The sequence below is a fragment of the Ahaetulla prasina genome, chromosome 2 (assembly GCF_028640845.1).
Source record: "Ahaetulla prasina isolate Xishuangbanna chromosome 2, ASM2864084v1, whole genome shotgun sequence".
NCBI lineage: Eukaryota > Metazoa > Chordata > Lepidosauria > Squamata > Colubridae > Ahaetulla > Ahaetulla prasina.
The window spans coordinates 172,057,008-172,078,296 of NC_080540.1; the positions used below are offsets into that span (position 1 = coordinate 172,057,008).

Genomic DNA, 21,289 nt, shown 5'->3' on the forward strand with positions numbered 1-21,289 from the left:
TCAATGTTATTCAGAGGAATCAATGACTAATCTAACGCTTGTATACATCAGGTATACAACACTTGTATACATTATGCATACAACAAAATTGGTATAGCCTCTACTGGTACAGTTCATACAAGACAACATGAATAATATAAAGGATAATCATTATACAAGTAGTTAGGGAAAAAACTAATCATATGTTTCCATAGGTACAACATATTCTGTGCAACATGTATATTACTGAGGTTTATTATCTTATGGTATATTAATATTACAACTACATTGGCACCAATGAAATTTGTGGTGCTATATTGTGTTTAGGAGTCTGACAGTCCATGGGTAGAAGGTGCTTTAAAACCTGTTTGTCTGGCTGGCTATACTTCTATGTCTTCTGCCTGATGGTAAAAGTGAAAAAAGACACTGGCCTGGGTGTGAATCATCCCTAAGTATCTTCCTTACTCTGCTGAAACAGCAAGACCTGGCAATGTCATCCAGTGGTGTTAGAGGGCAACCAATGGTTTCTTGTGCTGAATTAATCACTCTCTGCAATGCCTTCTGGTCCGCAGCTCTTAAACCAGCATACCATACTGTTATACAGTATGTGAGGACACGTTCTATCATGGACCGATAGAAAGAAGTCATCAGCCATTGTTCTACCTGATTTTTCTGCAGGATTCTAAGGAAATGAAGTCTCCTTAGTCTCTGAATAATATTAGATAGACAGATAAAATTGGAGATGAGGCATCCTGTGACCACATAGGGCTTTTGCAGATAAAAACCAGCCTTGAATTCCCTCAGAAACCAAGTGGCAATTAACTAACCCCATCCCTGCCTCTGCTGCTCACTTTGGGACCAGATCTGGCTCCTGACTAGCCTTCCAGGACAGCCTATGTAAAGTTCACTGCAGTGACTCATACTGTGAATAATTTACAAAACCTGGTTGCAAAATTCAACAATTTCAGATCATGATGGAGAAAAAAATTATATGGTCACTAAGAGCTGACAGAGACTTGATGGCACATAATCAATCAATGTTATTCAGAGGAATCAATGACTAACCTAACACGGTAATTTTTCCTCTACCAATTCACATCCATATCTCTCACCATGGCCACAAGCCAAACAAATTAAATTAAATTAAATTTTAAATTAAAAGAATTCAATATCATGTTTCAGAAAGTTTTTGATAAAGCATCCTGTTAAGAGTGACAAGTTGCTAGAAGATATGAATTTATTGTGCATCAATGTCAGATTCTCCTATAAGAGCAGAAAATACAAAACTAGAGCCTCATCCCCACTTTTCTCTCTCTCCCTCTTTATGTGCCCTCAAGGAGGATAATAAGACAATAAAACCAAGGAAATAATAGTAATTTCTGAGTAATTTCAGTATGTTGCATTTCTCTGCAAACTTCATGAGACCAAAAAATATGCGCTGAAACTAGAGTTGAATTAAAACAACCAGACAGAAAACTCAACCAAATGAGAGACAGGCATGTCTTTGGGACGGGGGTCCAAAAAAATCAAAAAGGCAGCAGTCACCACATAATAAAAGCCCTCTTCCTTTTTCACATACGTCGCATGAAAAACATTAAAAATGATGAGGCTTCAATCATGCAATTGTAACTAACCATCACTTGTTCATTTTTGGCACCTCATTCTCTTTGACCCAGGATCTCTCAGGGAGCTAAAAATGCTTTTCTCACTCATTTTTAAAAAATTGGTTTGGCTTCTTACAAAATTGAAAATGAGAGTTAAAAATACTTTTTCTTCTACTTTTGTCCTCAACACTCTCTTCTGGTTACTCCATTATTGCCTCAACTTTGGGAATTTCTATTGCTACATACTTTGTTACTGATCTCTCCTGAGTTCCACTTGCACAATCTGGACTATAAAATCCAGTAGCCGCACTGGAGAAGTCAGACATCCTCCTCTGAGGAGCTGCAGCAATGAAGGCCCTAGCGCTCAGTCTCCTCTTCCTCCTCATTGCAGTCAATGAAGCCAAAGTATTTACCAAATGTGAACTGGCTACAGTTCTGAAAAGGGCAGGCATGGATGGATATTACGGCTACAAATTGGGCAACTGTGAGTTTACTCTATCTCTCTATTTTAGTCTGGTCCAGGTTTTCAAGAGCAATGGGTCCTTGGGTCCTTCCTTGGTTGGGGAAAGAATGATTGAAGATGGTGTAAGAAACCACAATAGCTTTTCATTTATAACACAGGCCTTTTATATTCCTTTCCCTTTTTGCTTTCTTTCAGGGATCTGTATGTCTTATCATGAGAGCAGATACAACAGCCTAGCTGTGGGGCCACCAAACTCGGATGGCAGTCGCGACTATGGGATTTTCCAGATAAACAGCCGTTGGTGGTGCAACAATTACCAGGGTCGCACAGCTAATGGCTGCAATAAGCCTTGCAATGGTAAGACACTTAGTGTAGAGAAGAAAGTATCTTGATGAAGGAATGCAAGAGTTGTTAGGAGAACTGTTAAGAGAAAGTTGGTGAGAAAAGAATGACAACTCAGTCCCAGGAAAGAAAGAAACATCCAAAGTGAAATTAACTCTTGATTCTGTTTGGTGTAAGAGATGGGGGGGAGAAGTTTTGACAAGCGTTCAAAATTCTGTTATTGTTGCTGTTGCTGTTATGATGTACTATCCCTGCAATCCTTCTAGTATTGGTTTTCTGATCTGACCTACTGGCAAGGATTGACACCTTTTACACTAGAAATGAAAAAAAAACTGTCCCCAATAAGTCAGGTCAAACTTTTGAAGGGGAGTTTTAATCTTTCTTCTCCTTTATTGCTCTTTGGACTTGTTTAATTTCATCCAGTGCTTCATGAAGGTTGCCATTGAATCATCCTCTCTCAAACTAGTTTCCAGTTCCTGCTTGGGTTATCTGTGATGGTATCTAGCCATCATATTTTCTGTTGGCCTCTTAGCCTTCCTCAATCTGCTCCTCCACTTTTTTACTCCATTTCCCAAATTTTCACAAATCCTTTAACATCCTTCACACAGCCTCCACACCATCCACCACAACATTGGTCAATGTCTTGCCCAAAGGCACAAGTTAAAGGCAGCACTAGAACTAGCAAGGAAGCTGATCTAGTGCTCTCTGCCCTTAGTCAGAGAAATGTGGTTCTTGGACTCTGATGAGACAATTCTTCTCTCGCTCCTATCCAAGAGTGCAGAAAAACTGTCAGGAAGTCTGCATATTCAGCTCCAGAGGAAAACAAATTCCCAGTGCTCTATATTTTTCAGATTTGTTAGTCTACACAGTTAGTGGATGAGAAACAGCATTTCATGGTCTACACCAGCATATATGACTAATGAATTCCTATAACTAAAATTCCTGTTAGGTAGGAATCTGCTTTCAATAATAATTTTATGCAAGTCGTTGGGAATTTGTTTGAAACATTTGGGTTGGGACATATTCTAATTTGACTTTCTTGGCAGCTTTCACAAATGATGACATCACAGATGATATTGTTTGTGCTAAGAGAATTGTGCGTGATCCCAATAGGATGAATGCCTGGTAAGTCAAACTTTCATTAACCTCTTCCATTTGTAACGTTGGGTAGCAATTGAACTGTCTTAAAAGATAATTATCTTTCTTTAAATTATTGTACAACTTTTAACCTTGATGGTAAAATACAATTTCTGAATATGGAGATTTGTATTTTTCTTGCTAGAGGTGTTTGTTGAAACCGATTATAGCTGGTTAATTTCTTCCCAGGAATTTCCCATCCATTATCCACTTTTGTGCTTCTCAATTGTTTTAAAATCTTTTATCACAGGTTCAGCATTGGGGTTTGATACCAAGTTGGGGCAGGTAGCAGAAGAATTTGGCAGATGGCCTTTTAAACACCAGGACTCTGATCCCGTGGAGGAGCTCCACAGCATTAGAGAACTGGTGGATAAACAATGCAGTGAGAGAAACTGGGAAAGATCATTTGTGAAGCCTCCAGTCATAGGTTGAATAGGAAAAGGGGCTGCAGCAGCAAATAGTTAAATGGGAAACTGGTAAACTGGGCATCTAGAACCAAACAATAATGGTATTATATGGTCAAAATGTAGAATAATTTAAAAGTTACTTTGCTGTCTGCTCTTCTGAGGGATTCTATGATATGGGGTAGCCCTCTGGTGCTCACCAAAGACTTTGGACTTGAACTCCCTTTAGCTCTGGCTAGTATAGGCCCTACCTAAGATAGGTGGGAAGCAAAGTATCTCTTGGGCATTACTGGCATATAGGCTTTATTGTGACAAATAGAAAGTTAGGATTATTTTAGCTAAAACAAAAAAAGTGTTGAATTTTAGCCTGGTGGAAAGGAATTCATTGACCAATCAGCAAAGAAACTTTATCCATCAATAAACAGATGAATGAAAGATAGTTGCTGCTAGCTAGCCTGGAAATTCTTGTCTCCTGCTTGGGGGTGGGTAGAGTTGGGGGACTTGGACTCTAAGGTCCCTTCCAATTCTATTATTCTCATATTCTGTTATTCTTGAAGTAGATTTACATAATCAAACAAACAGCTAGCCATGTAGTTTGGAAATACATGCAATATTCTTATTTTTACTTCTAGGGTTGCCTGGAGAAACCACTGCAAAGGAAGAGATCTGTCAGAATGGACTCGTGGCTGCCGGCTCTGAGATGGATGATCCTGCATTTCCCTTCTGCATTTCTCTTCCTCCTCCTGTGAAGAAAATGATAGTATGTCTTATGCCATACAACCAGTCTTTCACAATCCTATTCGATGCGTGCAGCCCACAAGTTGGGAAGAGTAAGGTTCTTTGCATACAAATGATGATTTTAAATCTCTTTTAAACTCTTCAGATATTGCTCGAAAATGTTCAATAAAATGAATATTCTGCATTTTGCCGTTTTCATTTATTACATTTTGCCCTTCATTATTCTCACACAACTGAACTGTGTCAGGGTTCCAAGTAACAGACCCAATGCAATCAAAACTCCAAGGCCAAGGTGCTCCTCAAAGTCCAAATTTATTAGGCATGTCATATTGGCACATCTGGTGACTCTGAAGGTCCCACAGTTTTCCCCACCCAAATTAAAAGTTTGCAATACAATATTACCCAGAGAAGAAGCTTCGCAAGATTAGGTTAACAACTCTTAATGCCATTTTGGCAATGTTGTTACAATGAGCTCTGGCACTTAGCTCATTAGAGATGAGTACTCCAAGGTCCATGACAGGTTGTATCCACCCAGCTTGTTTTTGGCCTTCTGATTTTTTTTGGCCAATGTGTAAGACAAAGCATTTGTTGGTTGAGATTTGAAGTTGCCAATTGTTTGATCATTCTGACACATAGTCAAGGTCTCTTTGTAAGGCAGCAGCATTGGTGTTGAATAGTTTTACATCATCAGTGGTGTTGAATAGTTTTACATCATCAGCGAAGAGAACGCAGTTGCTTATAATATGATTGCAAAGGTCATTTATGTAAAGTATAAAGAGAGTGGGTCCTAAAACGCTGCCTTGGGGGACACCGTTGTTAACAGATGCAGGATTTGATAGGGCGCTCCCTATTTTGACTACTTGTTGCCTGTTTCACAGGAATGCAGCTATCCACTTATGCAGGAATCCAGAAATGCCATAAGATTTGAGTTTTAGAAGTAGTTTGTCATGTACCTCTGAATCAAAGGCTTTACAGAAGTCTATGTAAATTGCGTCTATTGCTATACCCTGGTCGAGTTGTGTAGTCTATATGTTTTTGCAGTGTACAAGTTGCAGACAATTTTTTCCTGAAACCAAATTACAATGTAATTTGTAATTTGTACATTGTAACAAAGTTACAATGGTTAAAACAAATGGTAATAATTTAGAACTGTGTAAAAGTTGATATGGAGAAGTGCAGAATACACAAACATTCATAACAATTCAGAAATGGAGTCATGTCACTGAGGCCCAGTAATGAGGAAGCAGAAAGCGGTTCAAGGTCTTTTTTGACTGGGTGGGGGCTATGTGGATCTTGGAGAATAAGGACAGTTTCCTGCTTTCTAGGATCCAAGACATGTTACTGTTTAATAGATCAGATTGGAAATATGCAAATCCTGATAGATATTATTAGATCGGCAGATAAAATTGGAGTTGAGACATCCTGTGACCACATAGGGCTTTTGCAGATAAAAACCAGCACCTTGAATTCCCCCAGAAACCAAGTGGCAATTAACTAACCCCATCCCTGCCTCTGCTGCCCACTTTTGGACCAGATCTGGCTCCTGAATAGCCTTCCAGGACAGCCTATGTAAAGTTCACTGCAGTGACTCATACTGTGAATAATTTACAAAACCTGGTTGCAAAATTCAACAATTTCAGATCATGATGGAGAAAAAAATTATCTATATGGTCACTAAGAGCTGACAGAGACTTGATGGCACATGATCAATCAATGTTATTCAGAGGAATCAATGACTAATCTAACATGGTAATTTTTCCTCTACCAATTCACATCCATATCTCTCACCATGGCCACAAGCCAAACAAATTAAATTAAATTAAATTTTAAATTAAAAGAATTCAATATCATGTTTCAGAAAGTTTCTGATAAAGCATCCTGTTAAGAGTGACAAGTTGCTAGAAGATATGAATTTATTGTGCATCAATGTCAGATTCTCCTATAAGAGCAGAAAATACAAAACTAGAGCCTCATCCCCACTTTTCTCACTCTCCCTCTTTATGTGCCCTCAAGGAGGCAATAAGGCAATAAAACCAAAGAAATAATACAGTTCTCTGAGTAATTTCAGTATGTTGCATTTCTCTGCAAACTTCATGAGACAAAAGAATACACACAGAAAACACAACCAAATGATGTATGAGGCATGTCTTTGGGACGGGGGTTCAAAAATATCAAGAATGCAGCAGTCATCACAAATAAAAGCCTTCTTCCTTTTTCACATACACCGCATACAAAACCTATAAAAAATGATAAGGCTTCAATCATGCAATTGTAACCATAACTTGTTCATTTTTGGCCTCTCATTCCCTTTGACCCAGGATCTCTCAGGAAGCTAAAAATGCTTTTCTCACTCATTTTTTAAAAAAAAAATTGGTTTGGCTTCTTACGAAATTAAAAATGACAGTTAACTATATATTTTTCTTCCTCTTTCTCCTCAACACCTTCTTTTGATCCGTTATTGCTTCACGTTTGGGAATTACTATTGCTACATACTTGGTTATCGATCTCTCCTGAGTTTCCATTTTCACAAGCTCTGGGTATAAAATCCAGTAGCCACACTGAAGAAGTCAGACATCCTCCTCTGAGAAGCAGCAGCAATGAAGGCTCTAGCGCTCAGTCTCCTCTTCCTCCTCACTGCAGCCAATGAAGCCAAAGTATTTACCAGATGTGAACTGGCTACAGTTCTGAAAAGGGCGGGCATGGATGGATATCTTGACTACAAATTGGGCAACTGTGAGTTTACTCTATCTCTCTATTTTAGTCTGGTCCAGGTTTTCAAGAGCAATGGGTCCTTCCTTGGTTGGGGAAAGAATGATTGAAGATGGTGTAAGAAACCAGGAGAGCTTTTTATTTATAACACAAGCCTTTTATATTCCTTTCCCTTTTTGCTTTCTTTCAGGGATCTGTATGTCTTATCATGAGAGCAGATACAACAGCCGAGCTGTGGGGCCACCAAACTCGGATGGCAGTCGCGACTATGGGATTTTCCAGATAAACAGCAGCTGGTGGTGCAACAATTACCAGGGCCATACAGCTAATGGCTGTGATAAGCCTTGCAGTGGTAAGACACTTAGTGTAGAGAAGAAAGTATCTTGATGAAGGAATGCAAGAGTTGTTAGGAGAACTGTTAAGATAAAGTTGGTGAGAAAAGAATGACAACTCAGTCCCAGGAAAGAAAGAAACATCCAAAGTGAAATTAACTCTTGATTCTGTTTGGTATAAGAGATGGGAGGGAGAAGTTTTGACAAGCGTTCAAAATTCTGTTATTGTTGCTGTTGCTATATTGATGTAGTATCCCTGCAATCCTTTTTTTTTATTTGTCACACAGTATATATAAACATAAGTATGAAATAACTATACAATATATAAGCATATATATAGGTATGAGCAGGGGTGAAATGCTCCCGGTTCACACCGGCTCCCCCGATTAGGTAGCGATGGCAGCTGCTGGTTCGGAGGACCGGTAGCAAAAATCCCTGGCCCTGCCCCACTGCCTCTGCTGAGCCGCACCATCAGCAGAGGTTTTTTTTTTTACTTTTAAAAGTTTTTCTTCAGCTGAAACATGCCTTTAAAAGTAAAAAAAAAAAATCCCTCTGATGATAACGGGGCTCAGCAGAGATCATCAAAACCCTTTAAAAGTTTTTTTTAAAAAAACCTCTTCAGCCGAAGGGGAAAAAAACAAGAAAAAAACCCGAGGTTTTAAAAGCCTCCTCTGAGTATCCCAGAGGAGTTTCCTGATCCTCACAGGCTTTTAAACTCACTTTTTAACAGCCCCCACTTACAAGAGCCCACACCCAAGCCCATCCAATTCCCCCTCCTCACTTACCTATAATTACTGCTCTTTCGGGCTGGCAACGGCATGCTTTCTTCAGCTACTGAAGAAAAAAAAAAGCTTGCTTTGATTTCCTGCTTTGCTGGCTGAGGAACTCTGGGATTTGAAGTCCACAATAAAATAAAATAATAAAATAAAATATTTGTGCAGCTTTCTGAGATTTGGTGTGTTTCTGTAGTGTTTCACTCTAACTACGCAAACACACAAAATCTCAGAAAGCTGTATGTGGCATTTTGTGTGTGTGTTTGAGAGAAAGAGAGAGAGAGAGTTGTGTGTATGTAAAGTGTGAAAGTCGGTTTTTGAGCTTTTTGTGGCTGTGTGAAGTGTGGAGTGCAGCTGCTTTTACACTGTGTGTGAGTCAGTTGTGTTGTGTTGTGTTGTGTGTGTGTAAAGTGTGAAAGTTGGTTTTTGATACCTCTTATTGTTTTTTATACTTTGTTTATTATTTTTATTATTTATTGTTATTGGCCACGCCCACCCAGTCATCTGACCACCAAGCCACGCCCACCAATTAAGCCACGCCCACAGAACCGGTAGGGAAAATTTTTAGATTTCACCCCTGGGTATGAGTATGTAATAACTATATTAATTGGATATAATGAAAGGAAACAATAGGACAGGAATGGTAGGCACGCTTGTGCTCTAATGCACGCCCCTTACAGACCTCTTAGGAATGGGGTGAGGTCAATAGTAGACAGCTTTTGGTTGAAGCTTCGGGGATTTTGGAAAGAGACCACAGAGTCAGGTAGTGTATTCCAGGCATTAACAACTCTGTTACTGAAGTCTTATTTCCTGCAGTCAAGATTGGAACAGTTAACATTAAGCTTAAATCTATTGTTTGCTCGTGTATTGTTGCAATTGAAGCTGAAGTAGTCTTTGACAGGAAGGACACTGTAATAGATGATTCTATGAGTTAAGCTCAGGTCATGTCAAAGGCAACGTAGTTCTAAATTTTCTAAATCCAGGATTTCAAGTCTGGTGGCATAAGGTATTTTGTTGTTTTCAGAGGAATGGAGAACTCTTCTTGTAAAATATTTCTGGACACTTTCAATTGTATTAATGTCAGAGATGTGGTATGGGTTCCAGACAGTTGAGCTGTATTCTAGAATTGGTCTAGCAAATGTTTTATATGCTCTGGTTAGTAGTATAGTGTTTTTGGAGAAGAAGCTATGCAAGATTAGGTTTACAACTCTTAAAGCCTTTTTTGCTATGTAGTTGCAGTGGGCTTTGGCACTTAGATCATTTGATATGAAAACGCCAAGTCTTTAACAGGGTGGAGGTCATCTATAAAGTAATGTTCCTCAAGCTTGTACTTAGTGTTTGGGGTTTTTTTTCCGATGTGTAAGACTGAGCATTTGCTGGTTGAGATTTGGAGTTGCCAAGTTTTAGACCATTCAGATAAAAAGTCAAGGTCTTTTTGAAGGGTAGCTGTATTGTTGGTGGTGTTAAATAGTTTGACATCGTTAGCAAAGAGAACACAATTACTTGTAATATGGTCACAGAGATCATTAATGTATAATATGAAGAGTGTTGGTCCAAGAACACTGCCTTGGGGAACGCCACTTTTGACAGGAACAGGATTTGATAGAGCATTGCCAATTTTGACCACGTTGTCTGTTAGACAGGAAAGCTGTTATCCAATTGTGGAGGGGTCCTGAGATGCCATAGGATTTTAGTTTTAGGAGAAGTTTATCCTTCTCGTATTGGTTTCCTGATCTGACCTATTGACAAGGACTGACACCTATTAGAATAGAATAGAATAGAATAGAATAGAATAGAATAGAATAGAATAGAATAGAATAGAATAGAATAGAATAGAATAGAATTTTTTATTGGCCAAGTGTGATTGGACACACAAGGAATTTATGTTGGTTCATATGCTGTCAGTGTACATAAAAGAAAAGATACCTTCATCAAGGTACAACACCTACAACACTTAATGATAGTCATAGGGTACAAATTTAACACTTAATGATACAACACTTAATGATAGTCATAGGCTACAAATAAGCAATCAGGAAACAATATAAGTATAAATCGTAAGGATACAAGCAACTAAGTTACAGTCATAAGTGGAAGGAGATCTTTTCTTCTAGAAAAGAAAAAAAATGTCCCCAATAAGTCAGGTGAAACTTTTGAAGGGGAGTTTTAATCTTTCTTCTCCTTTATTGCTCTTTGGATTTGTTCAATTTCATCCAGTGCTTCATGAAGTTTGCCGTTGACTCATTCTCTCTCTCAAAATAGTTTGCAGTTCCTGTTTGGGTTATCTAGCCACCATATTTTCTGTTGGCCTCTTAGCCTTCCTCAATCTGCTCCTCCACTTTTTTACTCCATTTCCCAAATTGTCAGAAATCCTTTAACGTCCTTCACACAGCCATATCTCACTTTGTGCCTCCACACCACCCACCACAACATTGGTCAATGTCTTGCCCAAAGGCACAAGTTAAAGGCAGCACTAGAACTAGCAAGGAAGCTGATCCACTGCTCTCTGCCCTTAGTCAGAGAAATGTGGTTCTTGGACTCTGGTGAGACAATTCTTCCTTCGCTTCTATCCAAGAGTGCAGAAAAACTGTCAGGAAGTCTGCATATTCAGCTCCAGAGGAAAACAGATTCCCAGTGCTCTACATTTTTCAGACTTGTTAAGTCTACACAGTTAGAGGATGAGAAACAGCATTTCAAGCTGTATAAAAAGTAGGTTGCACTGTTAAAGAAGTGAATGTTTTACATAATTACTATTGAGGTCCTACAACTAAAATGCCACTTGGGTAAGAATCTGCATTAAATGGTAATATTGTGAAAGTCTTTGGAAATTTTTTTGAAACATTTGGGTTGGGACATATTGTAATTTGTCTTTCCTGGCAGCTTTCATAAATGATGACATCACAGATGATATTGTTTGTGCTAAGAGAATTGTGCGTGATCCCCAAAGGATGGATGCCTGGTGAGTCAATCTCTCATTAACATCTTCCACTTGTAATGTTGGGTAGCAATTGAACTGTCTTGAAAGATAATTATCTTTCTTTAAATTATTATACAGCTTTTAACCTTGATGGTAAAATACAATTTCTGAATATGAAGATTTGTATTTTTCCCAACCATTATCCACTTTTGTGCTTCTCAATTGTTTTAAAATCTTTTATCACAGGTTCAGCATTGGGGTTTGGTACCAAGTTGGGGCAGGTAGCAGAAGAATTTGGCAGATGGGCTTTTAAACACCAGGACTCTGATCCCATGGAGGAGCTCCACAGCATTAGAGAACTGGTGGATAAACAATGCAGTGAGAGAAACTGGGAAAGATCATTTGTGAAGCCTCCAGTCATAGGTTGAATAGGAAAAGGGGCTGCAGCAGCAAATAGTTAAATGGGAAACTGTTAAACTGGGCATCTAGAACCAAACAATAATGGTATTATGTGGTCAAAATGTAGAATAATTTAAAAGTTACTTTGCTGTCTGCTCTTCTGAGGAATTCTATGATACGGGGTAGCCCTCTGGTGCTCACCAAAGACTTTGGACTTGAACTCCCTTTAGCTCTGGCTAGTATAGGCCCTACCTAAGATAGGTGGGAAGCAAAGTATCTCTTGGGCATTACTGGCATATAGGCTTTATTGTGACAAATAGAAAGTTAGGATTATTTTAGCTAAAACAAAAAAAGTGTTGAATTTTAGCCTGGTGGAAAGGAATTCATTGACCAATCAGCAAAGAAACTTTATCCATCAATAAACAGATGAATGAAAGACAGTTGCTGCTAGCTAGCCTGGAAATTCTTGTCTCCTGCTTGGGGGTGGGTCTAGTTGGGGGACTTGGACTCTAAGGTCCCTTCCAATTCTATTATTCTCATATTCTGTTATTCTTGAAGTAGATTTACATAATCAAACAAATAGCTAGCCATGTGAATTGGAAAGACGTACAACATTCTTATTTTTACTTCTAGGGTTGCCTGGAGGAACTACTGCAAAGGAAGAGATCTGTCAAAATGGACTCGTGGCTGCCGGCTCTGAGATGGATGATCCTGCATTTCCCTTCTGCATTTCTCTTCCTCCTCCTGTGAGGAAAATGATAGTACTTCTTATACTGTACAACCAATCTTTCACAATCCGATTTGATGCGTGTAGCCCACAAGTTGGGAAGAGCAAGGTTCTTTGCATACAAATGATGATTTTAAATCTCTTTTAAACTCTTCAGATATTGCTTGAAAATGTTCAATAAAATGAATATTCTGCATTTTGCCATTTTCATATCATCCTTCATTATTCTCACATAACTAAACTGGCTACGAGAGATCCTGATGCATCTCTTCATGCAATGTTAGTAAACTACCTTGAAATTGTTACATGAAAATTCTAAATCGGCAGTCAAGGCCAGACTCTATCTAGGATGTACCTCCAATTATACTAAGGCTTGGTTTTTGCTGTAGAGTATAATTGATGTCTTCATTTGGAATCTGGTGGTCATCTTACTATGATCCATTGTCTTGGCAGATACCAGAGTGTAAGAAATTGATGGAGATAGTGTTGTTTTTGCAAAGAAAGCAATTTTTGAGAGATGCGGGTTTAAAAGTGTAGTAGGACATTGGGACATTAAAGGTCAAGACTGGAAAAGAGGAGGGGGGTCTGCTATTCTGATAAGCTTGGGCAAGTTTGGGCAAGCAGATTAGTTAACAGTTTTAACCACACAAGTCTAGTATATAGTGGAGAAATTAAGTAGCCGCTTGCCTCAATTTATTATGCTTATGCTGCAAGGATTGTAAGGAAACAAGAAATATAGGTTTAGAAATAAAAAAGGGGCAAAAGGTAGCCTGGAAAAATGGGGAACTGGGCAAAAAGTGGTGAAACAGATTAAGCATGGGGAAATTCATGGAGAAACAGGCATTCTGGGAAGATTGCAACCCTGTGGTCTTTCTCAAAGGGGGCTGCAGGGAGGGATTCGTGGTTCAGGTTGGAGGGAATAAAAAGTTGGAGGAACGTATTCCTTGGTGTGCCTACTAGCCATCTGTTCTTGCAAGGAAGTATTTTACATGCAGTAAACTGCTTGCTGCTTCACTTCATGAACACTTGTCAAATTTCTGACTGGTGGGTCTGTTTCTCACAAGATTATCCAAACAAGAAAGCAATGTTAGCAGATTAAATTATACAGGCCAAATTATTGTGATTTATGCTGTTCCAAAGTCCTCATCTTACCTTCTTTCAAAGTATAAATATGTTATTCTGTTAAATGTAGACTGTTCAGTGCATCATCAGTTCCAGGATGTAGTTAACAAGTCAGAGGAAGACTGACCCAAAGTCATCCAGCTGGGTTGGTGCCTAAGATGGGACCAAAATTCACAATGCTCTGGTTTCTGGTCTGGTGCTTTAATCATTATTCCAAACTGGCTGTTCTGCTTACATTATAATTAAATAGAATTATAATTAAATTGATTGATATTCAGTCTCCTAAAACACCCCTTTCTCCACCATGCTGTTTCTGCAGTGGTCTACTGCACCAGGGAAATGCAATTTGTTTCCTTTTTTGTATATATTTTTTTTCAAAGTATTAAACAAAAACTAATACAAACTAATGTAAAGTAAGGTAAAAGAAAGAAAAAGAATAAAGCAAAGAAGGCAAAAAAAATACAAAAAAAGAAAGAAAAAAGTTGAGGAAAAACAAAATGAAGAAAAAAATATTATAAAAGTAATATATTTTTTATTATATAAAAAAGGTTAGGGACGCGGTGGCTCAGGGGCTAGGACGTTGAGCTTGTCGATCGAAAGGTCGGCAGTCAGCGGTTCGAATCCCTAGTGCTGCCGTGTAACGGGGTGAGCTCCCGTTACTTGTCCCAGCTTCTGCCAACCTAGCAGTTTCGAAAGCACGTAAAAATGCAAGTAGAAAAAATAGGGACCACCTTGGTGGGAAGGTAACAGCGTTCCGTGCGCCTTTGGCATTGAGTCATGCCGGCCACATGACCACGGAGACGTCTTCGGACAGCGCTGGCTCTTCAGCTTTGAAACGGAGATGAGCACCGCCCCCTAGAGTCAGCAACGACTAGCACGTATGTGCGAGGGGAACCTTTACCTTTTTAATATATTTTTACTTTCTAAAATTTCACAATGCTCCTCTTTTTTTCCATAATCTATCCTATCTAATCATCAAAATCATAAATTGTGTTTCTTTTTTATTTTTATACAAAAATTCCATTAGAAGCCTTCAGTCACCAATAAATATAAATACTATTACCAACAGGGCTCACCAAATGAGGGGGGGCTGGTGGGATAGAGAGGATTCTCATGACTAGGCTTTTAGTTTTAATTTTTATCTTTTTATTGTATACTAATTGATTTTGCACTTTTTAACTTGTTTTATATTGTAAGCTACTCAGAGATGTTGTATTAGCCAGATGGGGGCATAGAAATTCACTAAATAAATAAATAATATCTTTCCCCAGCTGACAGGGGAATTCTGAGAGTTGAAATCCACACATCTTCAAGATTCCAAGGTTGAGAAACGTTGATACACTGAAATCATCTACCATGGCTTTTCTTCTAGCTGTTTATTCAATAATCGTATTAGGGAAGGTCCTGGTCCAATAGACTATTGATTTATATAACCATCTGTATCAAACTACGCCTTGAAACCAAATATTTTTAGTTTTGTTGTTCACATTTCCAATGTGCATTTTAAGAGTCTTTATACATTCTAGATAATTTTTCTGACCTCATGTACTAATGAGACATCATTTAATAAAAATTCTCTTGGAGATCATAACAAAACATCCGAGCCGAGGTGGCGCAGTGATTAGAGTGCAGTACTGCAGGCTACTTCAGTTGACTGCTAGCTGCAGTTCAGCAGTTCAAATCTCACCAGCTCAAGGTTGACTCAGCCTTCCATCCTTTGGAGATGGGAACAATGAGAACCCAGATTGTTGGGAGGGCAATATGCTGACTCTGTAAACTGCTTAGAGAGGGCTGTAAAAGCACTATGAAGCGGCATATAAGTCTAAGTGCTATTGCTATTGCTATAATGTGAATTCAACCCTTTTGATCGTGTATTTTCCTACTGATTATCTGTATAACCAAAATTCTTAGTCCACTTTATCATGCATTCTTTAACCTGTTCTTCCTCTGCTTCAAATATCAACAAGTTTGCAAAATTTTATAATTACAGTTCATGTTCATCATCAAAACACAATTATATTTCAAATTCTAGCTCTCTGCTTTATACTATGCCTTTTTTATCTATTTTAGATCTTTCAGATGACTGTAAATGGGAAAATCATTGACAATTATATCCATCTGCTATTCATTGCACTCTTGATCTGATTTTAAATTCCCCTTGAGGATTTTCCAATAAATTTGATATGTCAACTATTTATCTTTGCCAGTTCTCTTCCATAATATGCTGCTTCTTGAGCTGAGAGACTTCAAGGTATTTGTTGCCACAACCTGGGTTTATATTTATTGCATATCTTTAATATGGCACGATGAAGGGAGTTATTTTGAGGGAAGGAGAACTCTCAAAAAATTTCTCAAATTTGGAGGCTCCAGTGACGTCACCCTCCTGCTGGGTGCTCTAACAGAGCACTCCGTGTTAGAAGATTGTAAAAGTCAGTGAAACAGAAAATAAATCACTGTTCACTGAGTTTAGCATAATCTCTGGGTGAAAGAGGTTATCAAGAGTTGTGGAAGAGTGGCAGGTCTGACAGGGGGTTTGCTCTTAAGAGCGAATTTTCCTGGATTTATGACCCCACCGAATTCCACTCCCTCCAACTTCAGCACGCTCCTGTTTTTATCAGGAAAAAGGAAAGGAATGTCGCTTCTGCTCTGGAGGACTTATTAAATTGATTGATATTCCAAGCAGACGGGAATTTCACAAGCGTTCAATCTTTGATGCAGAATCAGCACGGCAAGTACCGACTCCCTTTTTGAAACTTGAAACCTTTCTTTGTCTTTGATTAATTGACTTTTAAAATGGCGTCTAAAAGTGAAAGTAAAAATTTTTTAGTACGATGAAGCAGCGTTACTTGTGGATTGTTACAAACGGAGTTTTTTTATACTGAAAGGAGGGAAGAAGAGTTATTAAGTTTGAATTCCTGATTCTTTTGAAGACAGAATGGCAGCTAAACCTTTAAAGCCTTCTGGAAGAAGGGGATCTGAACCAAGTCTTGAGGAAATATTGAAAGAACAATTAAAACTTTCTGAAGATAGGCAAAAAGAGATGATGGAGAATTTTAATGCAAAAATAAGAGAAGATATTCTTATGGCAGTTCAAGGACTGAGTAAAAAATTGAAGGATTGGAAGTGGAAATGCAACAGATCTCTCAGTCAAATAAGCATTTAGAAGACAAATGAAAGGTGTTCAGAAAAAGTGGATCAAAATGAAGATCAGGTTGTGATATTACAATATAAACTTATGGAAGGAGCTCTTAGAATTCGTGGTATGAAAGAAGAGCGTGGAGAAGACTTAAGAAAAATTATATCAGAAGCATTGGCTGAATTTATTGAAGTGGACTCCCAAGAGGTAGCTTACCAAATTGATAAAATATATAGAGTTAATTCTTGGATTGCAAGACAGAGAAAGCTTCCTCGGGACATTGTGGTTTATTTTGTGAAAAGGACTATGAGAAATCAAATTCTGCAAGTTTCATATCAGACAACTTTAAAAATTGGAGAACAGGAGTTGAAGGTGTTGAAAGAGATTCCTTCAAAGATGTTAAGAGACAGGAAGGAATTTGCTTTTTTTACACAAGAACTTAAAAAACATCAGATTCAATTCAGATGGGAGGTGCCAGTTGGACTGACACTATTCTATCAAGGAAGGAGACATAGAATTGACACTGTTTTAAAGGCAAAGGATTTTCTTTCTACAGTTTTGAAAGTCGAAATAGAAGTGATAGAAAAACTTCAAGAGACTCAAGAAGGCGTGGTGATCCAAGAGCCTTTATTGCTGCCAGTATTAGAGGAACCACAAGAGCAAAGGGTGACAAGAGGAGCCCTTAAGCGTAAAGAAGAGCAACAGTCTCAAAGTAAAAGTCAGGATCCCATTATGGAAGCTGTGGGACAATATGGGCAAATAAGTGCTAGATGGAAAGAAGATCAAAAAATTGGTATAATGCAAAGGGAGGAAAATTTAATAAAGCAAATTAGAAATCAGACCCAGGAGCATATAAAGAGATTGTATAATGTGTTGCTTGAAATAGATTCGGAAAAGGATTTGGTAAAGGATTGTATGATAAAATGGGCACAGAATATTCAGGAACCAATAATGTTGGAAACATGGGAGAAAATCTGGGTTAGAAATGTTAAGTTTACACAAGCACAGAATTTAAGGGAAAATTTTTATAAGATGTTTTATAGATGGCACTTAGATCCCAAAAAATTATCATGTATGTATCCTAATATCCAAGCGAAATGTTGGAGATGTGATTGTGATGATGCTACATATTTTCATATTTGGTGGACTTGCAAGAAAATTAAGGTCTTTTGGATAAGAATTTGGTGGATTATTCAAAATGTACTGAAGAAGAAGATAAAGTTCCTGCCACAATTTTTCCTTTTGGGAATTATAACGGATTGTACAGGGATTGAGACTAAATTGATTTTGAACTTAATAACAGCAGCAAGACTATTGATTGGACAATACTGGAAGAAAGAAGAGATACCTACAATAGAAGAATGGATATTGAAAGTTATTAATTTGGCTGAGATGGCTAAAATCTCAGCGTTTTAAAAGACAATACGAGGAAAGATATTTAATTGAATGGAAAAAATGGATTGATTATCTACAAAACAGATATCAGATTAAGAAATATCAGATTGCCTTTGAATAATTAGAAAGTTATTTTATGTAATGGGGAGGGGGTTGGGAGACGAAAAGCTTTGGATGTGGTTATTTGGATTGGAAGGGAAAATTTTATTCTATGTTTGGTTTATGTATAACTTTACCTTGTGATTGACCCGGGAAGCCGGGGGGTGGGGGAGGGAGGGGGGTGTTTTGTTTTTTGTTTTTTTTTGGGAGGGAGGGGGAAAAAAGGGGGAAAAATGTTTTTGTTTTTTTAAAACTCTTTCAATTAAAAAAAAAAAAATTTCTCAAATTTGGAAAAAAATCCTGACCAAAGACAGAATGCAACAACTGAAAAAAACCAACTGAATTTCCTCATGGTAACTTTCTTTATGAATTAAGAGAAGCATGGAAAGTCCCCAAAGTTGCAGGCTGCTAGAGATGGGATTTAATTGGACACAATAAAAGCTGGGACATAAATAAGTGTAATAGTATCTCCTGCTCATATTTCCAAAATCTAAAGAATATTTACAATAAACAGGAGAATAGAACTCCTAGAATAAAAAGAAGGTGAAATCGGAAAAGAAGGAACTAATTTTAATTTCTATATCAGAAACTGAGCTGAAATCTGATATGGATTTGTTTAGCTGTTTCTATTCTATTTCCCTGAACACAGCTTATAATGATTAAAATGAAAGAGAACAATTTAAAAACGCATAAAGGTTGTCATGGGGAGGTGCGAGATACACAACCATTCATAACAATGATGCCAATTCAAAAGTGATGTCACTGAGGCCCAGTAATGAGGAAACAGAAAGGGGTTCTAGGCCTTTTAAAAGAGAGCAGGGGGAGGGCTGTGTAGATCTCAAAGAATGAGGACGGATTCCTGCTTTCTGGGATACAAACAGGGGTGGGTTCTACTTGCCTTTACTACCGGTTCGCAACGGGAGCGCATGCATGCACGTGCAGATCGCCTATGATTTATTTATTTATTTATTTATTTATTATTCGTATTTGTATACCGCCCTATCTCCCGAAGGACTCAGGGCGGTTCACAGGCAAATAAAAAACATATATATACAAATTAAGAAAACCATTAAGAAACTTATTCAAAAAGCCAAATTATTAAAAATAGTATAAATATTAAAACCAATTAAAACCCCTATAAAATTTAAAAACTAGTCCAGTCCTGCGCAGATAAATAGTGTTTTAAGCTCGCGACGGAAGGTTCGGAGGTCTGGAAGTTGACGGAGTCCTGGGGGGAGTTCGTTCCAGAGGGTGGGAGCCCCCACAGAGAAGGCCCTTCCCCTGGGCGTCGCCAGACGACACTGCCTAGCTGACGGCACCCTGAGGAGTCCCTCTCTGTGAGAGCGCACGGGCCGGTGAGAGGTATTCGGTAGCAGTAGACGGTCCCGTAAGTAACCCGGCCCTATGCCATGGAGCGCTTTAAAGGTGGTTACCAAAACCTTGAAGCGCACCCGGAAAGCCACAGGTAGCCAGTGCAGTCTGCGCAGGATAGGTGTCATACGGGAGCCACGAGGGGCTCCCTCTATAACCCGCGCAGCCGCATTCTGAACTAACTGCAGTCTCCGGATGCCCTTCAAGGGGAGCCCCATGTAGAGAGCATTGCAATAATCCAGGCAAGACGTCACGAGGGCGTGAGTGACCGTGCATAGGGCATCCCGGTCTAGAAAGGGGCGCAACTGGCGCACCAGGCGAACCTGGTAAAAAGCTCTCCTGGAGACGGCCGTCAAATGATCTTCAAAAGACAGCCGTTCATCCAGGAGGACGCCCAAGTTGCGCACCCTCTCCATCGGGGCCAGTGACTCGCCCCCGACAGTCAGCCGTGGACTCAGCTGACTGTACCGGGATGCCGGCATCCACAGCCACTCTGTCTTGGAGGGATTGAGCTTGAGCCTGTTTCTCCCCATCCAGACCCGTACGGCCTCCAAACACCGGGACAGCACTTCGATAGCTTCGTTGGGGTGGCCCGGTGTGGAAAAGTACAGCTGGGTGTCATCAGCGTACAGCTGGTACCTCACACCGAAGCCACTGATGATCTCACCCAGCGGCTTCATATAGATGTTGAACAGAAGGGGCGAGAGGATCGACCCCTGCGGCACCCCACAAGTGAGGCGCCTCGGAGCCGACCTCTGCCCCCCTGTCAACACCGTCTGCGACCGATCGGAGAGATAGGAGGAGAACCACCGATAAACGGTGCCTCCCACTCCCAATCCCCCCAACCTCCCACTCCCAATCCTCCCAATCCCCCCAACCGGCGCAGCAGGATACCATGATGACCTCCGGGTCAGTGGGCGGAGCCTCCCACCGGTTTTACTACCAGTTCTTATGAACCGGTCTGAACCGGGGGCAACCCACCACTGGATATAAAATATATTATTGTACTGTTAAATAGATTGGATGTGAAATATGCCAAACCCGTTAGATCAGGGGTGTCCAAAGTTTTTTGAGTGAGGGCCAAATACAGAAAAATAAGCAAAGGCCCGGGCCACGGGGGGGGGGGGCTGAATTTTTTTTGTACCAGTTCTTTGGGCGTGGCTTATTTTGGGGTGTGGCTTGGTGGTCATGTGACTGGTGGGCGTGGCTAACTGCTCATGTGACTGAGTGGATGTGGCTACCTTGATGAACGTATCTTTTCTTTTATGTACACTGAGAGCATATGCACCAAGACAAATTCCTTGTGTGTCCAATCACACTTGGCCAATAAAATTCTATTCTATTCTATTCTATTCTATTCTATGGGCATAGAAACTACTTTGAGGGCTAAAAAAAGTAATTTTTGACCAGTCCTCACACTTATGACCATCCTCACATTTATGCCCATTGCAGCATTTTTAACAACCATATCACTCATTTCACAACTGCTTCTCTTCACCACGGTTACAAGATAGGGTGCAAAATGTAAAGATAGTTGTAGGTGTGAGGACCAGTCAAAAGTGTGAGAACCTGTCAGAAATCACTTTTTTCAGCCGTCTGGGTAGTCCCTATGCACAGTTTAGGCTTAAGTATACTATATGTG

At 39.3% G+C, this 21,289-nt stretch overlaps 1 protein-coding gene across 1 annotated transcript; it reads left to right on the top strand.

The window, feature by feature from the left end:
• Positions 1-1,900: 1,900 nt before the first annotated feature.
• Positions 1,901-12,667, top strand: LOC131190612 (uncharacterized). Its single transcript, XM_058167949.1, has 9 exons — positions 1,901-2,067; positions 2,242-2,403; positions 3,435-3,513; positions 4,562-4,626; positions 5,782-5,802; positions 7,254-7,400; positions 7,567-7,728; positions 11,362-11,440; positions 12,431-12,667. The coding sequence occupies exons 1-9, from the start codon at positions 1,932-1,934 to the stop codon at positions 12,495-12,497; spliced, it is 918 nt and encodes a 305-aa protein (XP_058023932.1). The 5' UTR covers positions 1,901-1,931; the 3' UTR covers positions 12,498-12,667.
• Positions 12,668-21,289: the final 8,622 nt, after the last annotated feature.

Bases quoted from the DNA above. Each gene is read 5' to 3' on its own strand.
- LOC131190612 (XM_058167949.1), top strand. From the start codon at position 1,932: ATGAAGGCCCTAGCGCTCAGTCTCCTCTTCCTCCTCATTGCAGTCAAT. The intron at 3,514-4,561 runs GTAAGTCAAACT...TTTTACTTCTAG, and splicing joins CCCAATAGGATGAATGCCTG to GGTTGCCTGGAGAAACCACT. The intron at 7,401-7,566 runs GTGAGTTTACTC...GCTTTCTTTCAG, and splicing joins TGACTACAAATTGGGCAACT to GGATCTGTATGTCTTATCAT.